Source organism: Drosophila arizonae, chromosome 4 (genome assembly GCF_054131065.1).
Source record: "Drosophila arizonae isolate 15081-1271.41 chromosome 4, UAZ_ARI_1.0, whole genome shotgun sequence".
Taxonomy (NCBI): Eukaryota; Metazoa; Arthropoda; class Insecta; order Diptera; family Drosophilidae; genus Drosophila; species Drosophila arizonae.
The window spans coordinates 9,052,305-9,064,960 of record NC_142924.1 but is presented as its reverse complement, the minus strand read 5'-3'; the positions used below and the strand labels follow the sequence as shown (position 1 = coordinate 9,064,960).

At 43.5% G+C, this 12,656-nt stretch overlaps 1 protein-coding gene and 1 long non-coding RNA gene across 2 annotated transcripts in view; one reads left to right on the top strand and one right to left on the bottom strand.

The window, feature by feature from the left end:
- Positions 1–8,745: 8,745 nt before the first annotated feature.
- Positions 8,746–10,829, top strand: hng3 (hinge3). The gene is made up of 2 exons (XM_018008533.2): positions 8,746–9,507; positions 9,614–10,829. Exons 1-2 carry the CDS (start codon positions 9,375–9,377, stop codon positions 10,432–10,434), a joined length of 954 nt encoding a protein of 317 aa, XP_017864022.1. The 5' UTR covers positions 8,746–9,374; the 3' UTR covers positions 10,435–10,829.
- The window catches only part of LOC149269082 (uncharacterized), a 29,025-nt gene continuing 26,574 nt past the window's right edge, over positions 10,206–12,656 (bottom strand). The window contains exon 3 of the long non-coding RNA XR_016270086.1: positions 10,206–12,634. This is a non-coding gene — a long non-coding RNA (uncharacterized LOC149269082). The remainder of the gene's footprint in view (positions 12,635–12,656) is intronic.

Here is a 12,656-nt window from a genome sequence, read left to right as displayed (position 1 = left end):
AAAATTATATTCATTGACTCAAATCAGCGCCAATCAGAGAAAGAGCGCGAGGGGAGCATCTGGAAGGAAACTGTAATCTTCGCTGTGGAATTTCGCGCGAATTTCCAAGTAAGGCAACGAAGGTGTTGCATGAAATACACAAGAAACCGTGTCGAAAAACTAAACTGCAAATAATTAAAGAAAAAAAAGGAAAACATAAAAAATGCTAGCAAAAAATAATATAACCAAGCCAACAAACAGTTCAAATTTCCAGCAAAAATACCGATCATAATTTTATGACTTCGCCAAGAGTTTTTTGCCTCTGCCTCCTCTGCTGCCAGGCGGGCAGGACTTGCTTTACGACTCTTTAGTGTTTCGCATGAATGACAAATGAGCAGCGACGAAGACGACGCAAGCAGATGCAACAGGTTAAGCGCAGAGTGGAAGCAGACTGGAAGTGGCAACGGGCAGGGGGCAGTCGGGGGAATAGAACTTGCGATGCAAAGCGTTGCGATCACATGTCAATCAGTGGACCTAGAGCTGAAGCCAGAGCTGTTGCTGAAGCTGAAGCTGGGAGTCTGGCTAGGCGAAGCGGGTGGCAGGAGGCACCTTGCTAGATGGCGTTGCAGATATGCATGCCGCATGCCGCGTGCATAGCATGTCGAAATCCAATACGCGTCACTCAACCAGTGTCCGCGTCTAGGCCATTAAAAAGAAAACCTGAAGGGTGACAACCCCACCTCTCCTCCGCGTACATTCCCCTCGCACTGCTGCCGTCCCTTTCTAGCTTGTTGACATGCTGCATACGCGAATCTCATTAATGAATTCGGCGCGACAATTTCTGCGCTAGCCGTTTGTTTCATTTCATTTTTGTTTCATTCTTTGACTTATTTTTAGCTTCACACATATTTGTGACTATCTTAGTGTGTGTGTTGGTGCACCTCTCTCCTTTCCCAACTGGTATTCAGCATATCATTTGGCGACTTTTCGCTGTAGCCTTGTCGCTCGCATCCGGCCTTTGGTTGTTATGGTAACTGAATACTAATTCAAGCAGTCAAAGCGCTTCCAATAAACGGCACTCGTAGAGCTTTTGTTTATTTTGTCTGTTTGCGCAAAAAAAAAAGAGACAAAACCAACAACAATCAGCAGCAATGCGTGGGAATGAGAACTTCAACTGTAATGGCCTTTTTGCTTTGTTTACGCAAATGCGTGAGCATGACAGCGGGACGGAGAGAGTGAGAGAGGGAACGTTATGTAGAGTTAGCTTCACTTGTGCTAATGTGCGCATTGGTATGCGTTGGAGCATCTGCTGAGTAAGTCGCTCATTGAAAAGCTTCCATGTTGGAAAGCAATTGTTTGATTGTTTTTTTTTTTTTTGTCGTCTTTCCAATTGTAAGTTGATCAGTTATTCAATCAAGGACAGATGACGAAGTGTTGCGGCATTGTAACCGAATTGTAATTGTAAGAAAACAGAGCTGTGAAAATGAGCTGAAAATGCTTCGTATGTAAATTAAATTGAAAATGTTAACAAGCTCAAGTGTATTAGCAGACCAGAAGCAAACAAACTGAATTGATTATTGTTATTAATGAGTTAACCACTAAATGGCTGCTAATTTACCTAAATGTAAATACGCATTAGTCAGGCGTCTCCATTTATCCTAGAAGCCACAGAGACAACAACAAGAACAACAGCAGCAACATAATGGAAAGGGAAATGCAGCCGCACATGGAACAAATGAGACTGGAAGCCAAATAAAAGTCGACACATTGTGAAACGGAGCTCACTCCAAATGCTTGAAACAGCGAGGATCAGGCGAGCAGTTGTCTCTGTGTGTGTATGAGTGTGTGTGTGTGTGAGTGCGAGTGTGTGACAAATGTCAATGGCATTGCAGAAGGCAGAAGGCAAATGAACTGCTGTCAAAATAACCCCTGCCTATTATAAAAAGGACGGCGACAAAAGGCGCACAAAGGACGCGTCGCGCTATTTGTAAAGCTGCCAAAGGATATCGATGAAAATGTGCAGCCGTCACACAGAAACACAGAGAGAGAGAGAGCGAGCGAGAGAGAGAGAGAGAGAGAGCGACTGTGCGGCAACCAGGTGAACAGATCAGATGCGATTAGGGATTATTATGCTATTACGCAGGATACGATTAACAATGCCAGCAAGGATAACAACTGCGCCGCACGCCGCGGCATATGCTACAACATTTTTTCTCGCCAGTCGGCCAGAGGGTTGCAGGGGGTGAGGGGCTGGTAGCAGGGAAATATATTTAGGCAAATGTGCGCAGCCGCCTCGATTCTCACTATTTTTGCTACCCTAATTGAGTGGGAAAACGCAGCAGCGAGAGAGAGGGTCCTGCAAGCGTCCTGCGGACGTACTGCGTCCTGTATTGCATCTGCACCATTTATGTTATTTTTTTTTCTTTCGTTGGCCGGCTGCCGTTATTTGTATTGCATTTTTACCGTTGCGCTGCAGCCGCTGCGTATCGAGTGGCGGCCAATGACTGCGAGCAGCGGACCAACGGGCCACCGGGCTTTTAATACCCTGTTAACTAGTGCATGGGCACACATACTTGGGGTAGTTTACTTTGGCAGTGTGTTTGCTAGAAGTGAGCGAGTGGCAATCAAATTTGAGATAATTGATGAGTATTTCAGCTATCTCAATTTAAATGCCCTGTACGCAAGAGATATTTTATGGGAATTACTATGGGTTACTTGGCATTTAATACCCTGTAAGTTAATTAGTCTAGTCTATAGTCACAGTTTCTCTCTTTGCACATACTCTACATAAAAAAGTTTTATCACTTCTCATTTGCATAGCTCCCATATTTTTACAGGGTATCTTCGAGCACATCATTTGCGTACACTTCAGCGTGTTGTTTATAGGTGAGCTGCTGGCGTGTTAATTGGGAGCAGCTGGGCGTTGGATGAATATCCTGTCAACGTGGCAGGACTAATATCTATGTGGCATGTGGCATGCGGTTCGTCCTTGCATTATGCAGCGCCGCCGGCTGTGCCAGACGCTGTCTAGACACGGCTAACGAGCTGGCTGAAAGAGGCAGAGCTAGCTGAGTTCTAGATGCTGCGCAGATTTAGCTAAGCAAAAAAAAAAAAAAAGAGGAGAGAAGAATAATAACTGAGTCATTTAGCTGTTGCGACTTCATTAGCCGCCGTCGCGACGACTCAACAGGTAGCGAGCAGGTCGATTGGGCACAAATATTATTGCCACAAGCCACTTGGCCAAAGCCAATCACAACATCGGCAACAACAACAACAACAACTGAAGAGATTTTCGCACAAAAAGGCCACAGCAGGTGGTCCTTAGACGAAGGATTCGCTCCTGTGAGCTCGTCAATTTGTCGCCAGTTGCTAATTGCCAGCTACCCAAAATAGAAGTAGGCAAACCTCTCGATCAGCTTAGCTTACATATATATACATGCATATGTACATCCATGTATATCTGTCTACATCTATATGATGGATGATGTTTGCTTAGTGGATGCACCTTTCAGCTCAGCTAAGCCGACATTTGATCTCTGAAGGCGATTCGCTTGCATTTTTGCTTCTTTATTTTTAACTCAAAACCAAAAACCACAAAAATTCGAAAACTGAAACCTGAAACGAGGCGCAGCTCAATTTTATCAGATGAGCCAAGAAGTTAATCCGTTCATTTGACCAGCCATTATAACAAAATAGTCGAGATTGAATTGTGTTATGTTTGTTTTTTATTTCGATGGCTTGCAGTACAAAATATCTCTAGAAGACAGATAGAGAGAGAGAGAGAGATGCTTGCTGTATTTAGGCTTATTGCTCTCTTATCAGGGATTAGAGCCCGTATTTTCATTGATCTCTATTTGCCTCTCGCTTTGATTTGTGTAATTTTATCAACTTCTTTTAGATATAAATGAAACGTGCATATGTTTTACAATATTTACATTTATTACATAATATGATAGATAGAATAGGTATATGTATAAATAGATGTATATATATTCACATGGATATGAATGGATATATATTGTTATATACATAAATACATATATAGATATAGATATATATAAATTTTCATTTCTTTCTCAACCTCTCACTCTCTCTCTCTCTCTCATTTCCTTCTCCATTTCTTCTTGATATTTTTGTAAATCTCAGGAATTCCATACGTTTTTCCCATATTTCTCAAATGAAGAAAGTATTTTTCTCAAGCCCACATAAATCGTATGATTGTGTGCATGCCACAGTCAATTGCGGATGCGGGCAATCTCTGCCTCTTTCGCTACCTCCCTCTCACGCTCTCCCTTCCTCTGTTCATGTAGATTTGGTTTATCAGCAGCAGACGCGAACTTGCAACTTGCAACTCGCGACGCCTTGTGACACATGCGGCACGGCTCAGATAAGAGTCTCCGACTGTGGCACAGCTGCCCGAGGCATTCGACGCACATGTCCGCCATGTCGCTGGCTTGCCGTGTTGTACTTAACACAAAAGTTCAGCTGCATTCGTTGCCCGCTTTTTGGGGTTAAAAATCTTGTGAAAAAACGCAAATGCCGAATGCCATAAAAATGATGCGGCAATTGCCAAGCGAGCTGCTAGCCGGCTGTCGACGCTTGACGCTCGACGTTCGAGTACCGATCTCAATCGAAGACCATGCCCCTGCCCCTGCCCCTATGCCACTGCCTCTGTTCATGACTTCTGTTGCCGGCTGTGTGGCATGTGTGAAACAAAGCCACATATGTATGTCTGTGGCAAAGACAAACGGGGGCAACCAGGGTAGGCCGTACGCAGAAGCAGGCAGAAAAAACCGAACGTCCTTGCCAACAGACCGCAGCAGCAACAGCAGCCGCGGCAGCGGCAGGAAGCGCCGCCTGTGCCCAATCATAAAAACTTGAAAGAGTCACAGTTGCAACACGATTGCCACGTGTGCTGAATTTCCGCGCAAACGAGGAAAAACTGCGTAAAACTGCGGCACAAACATTTCAAATGTGGCAGCAGTTGCCGCTGCCGCTGCCGCTTCCACTACCATTGCCATTGGCATTGCCACATTGATGATGATCAACACGCTGTGCCGCATATGTCGCACGCAGCAACTGCAACCAGGCCCCGGGGGCAGCTGTTCGCAAACGGTAGCTGGCTGGCAACTTTCTATGCCCCTTGCAATCAAATTGCAACAGCAGCAGCAACAGCGGCAGCCGCAGCAGCAACATCAACAACAGCTGCCAATGGCAAAGATCGAGACGGGATCTGGACTATGCGGCGGTCCGCTTGACTTTCATTAGCATTTCTAACGGCCACGCAGCTGCCAGCAGTTGTAAATGAAACTCTGCTCTACTGCTTGATCTACTGCGTAAGCACATATACAGATACATGCATACATACATATTGCTGCTGGACTTGGCACAGTGGCAATTGCTTTATAATAAAAATCTTCGACTCGCTGATTTATCTTAAAATTCCATAAAAAAGTAACATAAAAAATTAGTTAATAGTATTTTCAATTTTTATTAGATCGTTATAAAGACTCTGAATACAGTTAGTAAATATACATAGATACATATATGTGATCATATAATAATATATTTAAATACCAATCACACTTCACTTTTAAAGCCCATTTGTAGTTAAATTTCAAGAGATATAGATATAAAAGTATAAATAATATCCATTTCGTGAAGTTAAAGTTGAATTGCGAATGGCTCTCAAAATAATGGATCTTCAGTTTAATTTGTCGAAATTGTACAAACTTAAAGAAGAGATAGTCAATTAATCAGCAATGTATAGATAATAATATTTATTCTCAGTCCTAACCTAAGCTAAGGTAATTATCTTTGACCTAGCTTTAGTCTTATAAACTTTTTTCGTTTGCCATTTCAAATCATTAATCTAAATACTTTAATTTATTTGAGCTAATTCAGAATTATTAGACCTAGCTTCATTAATTATTTTATTAGCCCAGCAGCCAAGCAGTCAATAGAAATTATTCACCTTTTTCTATATTTGAAAAATATTTTTTAAGGCTTATATATATTATTTTAAGTCTTATATTCTGCTTATACTATGTATTAAATATTTTTATTATTCTCTCGAATTTGATTCTCATATTTGTCGCTCATATTTATAAAGTAAACACTGTGCGAATTGGCAGCAACTGTTGCTGTTGCTATTGCTGTGACTGTTGTTGGTGAAATCAACAAAATTTTGAGCCATGGAGCAGCTGGCGAACGATCTGTCGATCAGTCCAACTGTCCAACTGTCCAGCTGTCTGGCTGTCTGATTGTCGATTGGCTTTGGGTCCGTTGCATTTGCGTTGTAAATATTTTTAATTGCTATTGGAATTTCTTCGTGTGCGCCTCATGGACACATCTTTCAATTGAAGCCGCAGCTGGAGTCGTGTGGGTTGGCGAACTGTAACACAGCGGCAACGGCAACGGCAGCAGCAGCAGCAGCAGCAGCAACAGTCGCAGTTGCAGCACTTGTTGCAGGTCCGGTTGATCGAGCTGCAGTTGCTGCATGGCGCATTGCCAAACTGCATTTGGCATTGGCAACATGTTGCTATAGTTGCTGTTGCCATGGCTGTGGCTCTTGCTGCTGCTGTTGTTGCTGTTGCTGTTGCTGTTGCTGTTGCATGACAAGTCATTGGCAAATGTTGCTGCCTGACCGTTTGACATAATAACTGGCCACATTAGCAGCAATTGGCATTAGCCAATTAACTTTTTTTGTAGCTCAGCTGCGAGAGCTTTCCTCTGTCATGGTTTTCCTTATGCGCCGCATTCATTGACACCTGCAATTGTTGCTCGCAATGCCAGCAGCAACATTGTGTTGTGTTGCTGCTGTCGTGTTCATGTTGTTGATTGGCAATCAATTTGTTGTCAGTTTTTATGATTCGCTGTGCGTCAAATGTAGATAACTGTGTTTTTTCTTCTTTTGCTTCTGTTTCTGCTTCTTCTTCTTCTTCCGCTGCTGGCAATTTGATAATGTTGTTGTTAGTGTTGCAGACAGCCGAATAGATGAAACTTGTTTATGTTGCTGACATGGCCTTTGCATACCTTTTGTTGTTGCTGCTGCTGTTGTAGCTGACTAACAACAACTGCAACATGTGGGTGCCAACAGTGACGATTGCCAGCACGCGTGTTGCTCAGCCCAGCAGCAATTCAACTCTCAGCAACAGCTACAGCAACAGCTGCTGACAATGTCAAATCTTGCCGGTCTGTCAGTTTTGCTTGTGTCTGCCATTGACTAGACATATGGCCAAGATAAGCGGCATAATTATGCAAATTTGTTATTATAATCAACGGCAGCAACAGCAACAACAACTGTGACGACGACAACAACATTTTATGGTCGACTTAAATGCCGACAACGGCAATAGCCAAGTGACGCTTATGGAGCGTTAGAATTAACGATAGCAACAATAAGATTAACTGTTGTTACTCTATATATTCTATATATATTAATTATATTTTACTGCTATGCAATTTAAGCAACAATTATACTGAGACTTAACTATTGATAAAGCAAAATTTCAATGAAATAATATTTACTTCCTTATGCTATATATGTATATCTCATATCTTTATATGGATTATGGCTTAGTTATATGTAGAGATACATAAAAAGAAGAGATCTAAAGCTCTACCTCTAACAATTACTTAATCAACTCTACTAGCTGCAGCTGCTAGTTATATAAGCAAGATTTTTTATTTTATTTTTCTTGTACTCGTAGTCCCAGACAAAGCGCTCATAAATCGCGCTGGCTTTAGGCAGACCCGTAAAGTAACATTGTGCATAAGAGATCGAAGTTGGAAATTTGAATACAAACATTGACGAGCGGGACAAAAAAAAACAGATTTGGAGTCGGATGCCAAGCTGCGGCTACAAATCAATTGAGCCAGTCACAACAATCACATTGAGAGGCGATCGAGTTGGCATGGCTGTCCGTCAGTTCGCCCGCCCGTCCGCGTGTCTGGCTAGGCACAGGTTCCACAGACAAGATCGATGGTACGCATGCATAAATGCCTCCATAATCATTTTGTTGTACGAAATTTAGACGTCACTTAACTGTCAGTCGCTGTAGCTGAAGCGCCTGACGAACTGGACGAACTGCAGCCATGGAGCATATGGCAAGTGGCCTAAAGGGGCGGTCTAGAGTGTAGCGGGAACAGCTCTCGGCCAGATCATGTCCATATTTGCATTTTTGAAATGACACATGGAAATTTTTGAAAGCGGAGCAGCCAAAATGGCCAACAGATTGACAGCAGCTGCAGCACACACACACACAAAAACACACACACATACATGCATACACAGAGGCAGAGACAGACAATATGGAACGGAACGCTAAACGAAAGTCGTGCACAAACTCAAACTGGCGACATATGGATATGGATATGGATATGGTATATGGCTTTATGTATATCTCTGTATGTGTTTGTGATTGCGCTCGTTGCCAAAGATAATTGCTGTCGCATATTTTTGGCGTCCACTTGTTGTCGTCGCAACTGTAACTGCAACTGTAAGTGCAGCCAACTGTCGGCAACATGTGTTGCCTGCTTGGTGCTGCCTTTTCGGGCAACATGTTGCAATCGGAATGCTGGCTGCCAAAATAAATTTAAAAAATATTGCTAGAAATGTGAATTTATGAAAACGCATATTTGTGCACTTTGCACCACTGTGCGAGCCGATGACGTTGCCGGTGCGCCAAGTTCAATGTCTGGAACGACGAAGCAAACGAACACAGAGAGAAGAACGTTGCGATGCCAACGCCAACGTCAACGAACGAGAGAGCAATGCAAAAAAAAGAAAACAATATAGCAACAACAAACGCGTAGGCTGTAAAGAGCAATGAGACAAGAACGAAAACAAACACGAATAATAGAGATAACGGAACCAGTACCCGACACTCTAAAGCCAATATAATAATGAAATGGAAACGAGGCTGAAGTTTGACTAAAAGAAGAACAAAAGCAACTAATAAATTCCAAATGAGGGCAGCGAGCTCTAAATACTCTACCTCAATGTAAATTAGTCTGCTATAGGAATAGTTGACAGTATACAGCTAAAATTAACCTAATTTCTCTCTATAAATATCTGTCGTTTTCCTTCACATTTACGCGTATTATATAATTAAGAAATTCGCCGATTATCACGCTGCTTGTGTTACAAGCGTTTTGATGAATTCGCCAATGTCGGCTTTCGAGTGTATAAAGCGAAATATAAATGCAAAAACAATAAGCATTGCCATGCCGAGAGAGCGCGACCGAGAGAGCAAGTGAGCGAAGAAGAGCAACAGCAAGAGAGCAAGCACCAGACATTGCGCGTCGCCGGTAAATTTGCTCTCTCGTTCCCGTGGCCTAGCCACATTGTTGCTGTTGTTGTCATTTTAGTTTTGTGATAAAGACGCAGGCAAATGGACATGCACAGGCTGATCAACGAGGTTAAGCAGCGCCCGGCTCTGTGGGACGCCAGTCATCCGGAGCATGCAAACCGCGTGGAGACGCTACGCCAATGGCGCAGTGTGGCAGACGCGCTGGGCGTCAAAGGTGAGTCAGCCGCCAAGTCAAGTCGCGCTAAAAGCAAAAGCTGTAACTGTAAGCGCCGTAAATGTCGTTCTCTCTTTCTCGCTTGCTGTTGCTCTCTGACGCACAGTGGAACTGTGTCGCAATAAGTGGAAGAACTTGCGCTGCAGCTATCGCCGGCACCAGCATCGCACCCAGCACCAACAACAGCAGGTATCGCCATCGCATCAATGGTCCTATGCGGAGGCCATGAGCTTTCTGGACGGGCACCGATTGCGCGCGGACAGCAGCAACAACGAGGATGACGATTGCGATCTCAACATGACGGAGCCCATGTCATTCAAGACGGAATTGCTATCGGACGAAATGGAGGCGGACAACGATGAGCTGATGCAGCAGTTCCAAAGTATGGCCACGCCTCAAGCACTGCGCCGCCTCTCACACAGCATTTCGTTGGCAAGCGCCGCCGCCGAGGAGCAGGCGGTGCCACCAGTCAATTCCAAGCCCATGGGCGGCACGCAGTCGGCCACGGCAGCCGCAGCGGCAAGCAGCTGCCATTGCGCCAGGCGTGTGGACGAGCAGGTTAACTTTCTGGAGAGTCTGGAGCGTGAGGAGCAGCAGCTGATACAGTCCACCAGTCAGGATTTGGCGCGCTGCAAGAACATCCTGCACGTGGGCGACTCCGATTACAATTTCCTCATCAGCTTTTTGCCGCTGATGAAGCAAATGTCGCCGTTGCAGAACATTACCTTTCGGGCCAAGATGGGCGAGTTGCTGTTGCAGACGATGCAACAGCCACAACAGCAACAACAACAGCAGCAGCAACAACAACAGGAGCAGCCGCAAATGCAGGAGGAGCAGCCGCAGCCGTCGCAAATGTTGTTGAACCAGCAGCAGATGGCCTTGGACCAGGCCCAACAAGTCAGCACTAGCTCCACAAATTGGAATTGAGAGCGCGGCTTTTCGCAGTGAATTGAGAGAAGAGAGCGAATTGTGAACCAATCAGTGCGCATGCTCGCCGCACAGTGGGCGGTGAGTGCTAATAAAGGCTGAGGAATATTACTTACGACATATATATAAAATGTTTTCTGCAAAAAATATATGAACTATTTTTTTTTTCCAAATATATGTACATGTATATCTATATGTATATTTAAGGTCCCAAGTGTTTCAGATTCGTACAGTTTGCACCATATATGTATGTATGTATGTAAAGGTGTCAAATAAATAATACTCGCTCTGTAATTTTAAAAACTATGCTATAAACAATCCTTCTAGCTGTTACAAATTGTAATTGTAAAAGATTTTATTCGCCTGATAAAGAATATGTTTGGCAAACTGTAAAACGTTTTGAATTTCCGAGTGGAGATTATTTAATCAGTTGATAATTTATACAGTAACCCTTGACTTTAACTGCTTCACTTGTCCGCCCGGGCAAACTGACTCATCAAAACACCCTTAGCCAGACAGAGATCGGAGGTAGTTGTCGTTGGCTTTGCCTTTTGTAGTGCGAAGAAAACATTTTATTGTTAGCATTTGAACCCTTGTGAAGGGTTAGGCAAAGGGTGCGTGAGAAAATTTGTTGATTTGATCATCAAAAAAACACGGGTTTACATGTCTTTTTATTTGGTTTGAAATTGGGGTTTACGTCGATCTAAGATCTCGCATTTGGTTTTTTTGTTGTTGTTGTTTCTTTTTTTTTTTTTTTTTTTTTTTTTGGGAATCTGTGCGCATAATTGAGAAATGTCACAAGCAATAAAATGACTGAAGACAAGCAAAGATCGAGAGGTTTTTAATTTGATATAATTATGAGAGAATAAGTGCGCAAAAAGTAAAGCAATAAAAAAGGTGACCGACATGAAGTATAAACAAAAATTTAAGTAGAGAAAATAAAAAAAATTTTATGAAAATGTTTTAGATAACCTTCACTTCAATAGATAAAATTTGTAGTCTACAATTTTCTCAGTCTTCAATACATGATATTAAGTGTTGATACCCCACACATAAATAGCTAAAACGTAGAGCCAATAAAGCTAAGGCTCACAGCTGCCCAATTTCGTAGAGTATCAAAGTTCCTCTCTCTCCCAGCTAGGTGCGCCGTCTACAGTTACCATATAACTGTCTAAGCCGACTGTCATATTTACGTAGCCCCAATCGCAGCTGCAGGAATAGCGCTTCATGATTTCCCATTTGTAGTCATGATCTCATCTCGGTTGGCTGCATCATCGAGTGGAAAGGGATAGCAGATATGCTTGATAGTTGCGTGGGCGTACAACAGCTGCACAGTGGAGCTTAGACTGTCTTCTAGACGGCCCACACACTCACTCACACACACGCACGCACACACACATGTTCAATAAATTACAGTAGAATGAACCCCATGTAACAGGCTATGGCGGCGAGCGTTCAATGGTCAACGGCGGTGGTCCTGTATTAAAAGCCAAGACCAAAGTTAACATGGCCATAAAAGCGGCTACAAAACAAACAACAACGGCAACAGCAGCAACAGCAACAACAACAACAACCCGATTGGAGAGGTCGCCCGAGAAATCAACGCAGCTGCGGATGACGAATCGAAATTGACATTGAACTGCAGCCGAGGCGACAACAACAACAACAACAACAACAGCAGCAGCAGCAGCAGCAACAACAACTTGTTGCTTGCCTGTAGCCTGGTTGCCAGTTGGCCAACACACACAGAGACAGACACACATACAAGCAAAAGCCAGTCAATTGTAAAGGTAAACAATACAAAAAGCGGGCCAAAAAAGTTTAAGGTGTGTTCTTGAGCTTGAAAGTGCTGCTGTTGCTGCTGTTGCTGTTGCTGCTGCTGCTGCAGTGATTGCAGCAGTCAACACTCTTAACTGGGCCCAAACTCAATTGCAAATTAACAGCAGGCCCAGAATCGAATGCAAATTGACATTTGTCACTCGAACGTGCCCACTTGGCAGCTAAATTCCAGCACGAGTTGCTGCTGCCATTGTTGCTGTTGCCGTTGTCGTTGTCGCTGTTGCAGCAACATGTGTGTGCACATTCCATTGGCCATTTCCATTTCCATTTCCATTTTCCATGGCCGCGCTTTCAACTATTGCCGCAGCAGAACGTTTATTTTTTATTTGATGGATTTTCGCACCGTTTTGCTAATCCCCAGCTGAGTTTTTGGTCAGGCATAA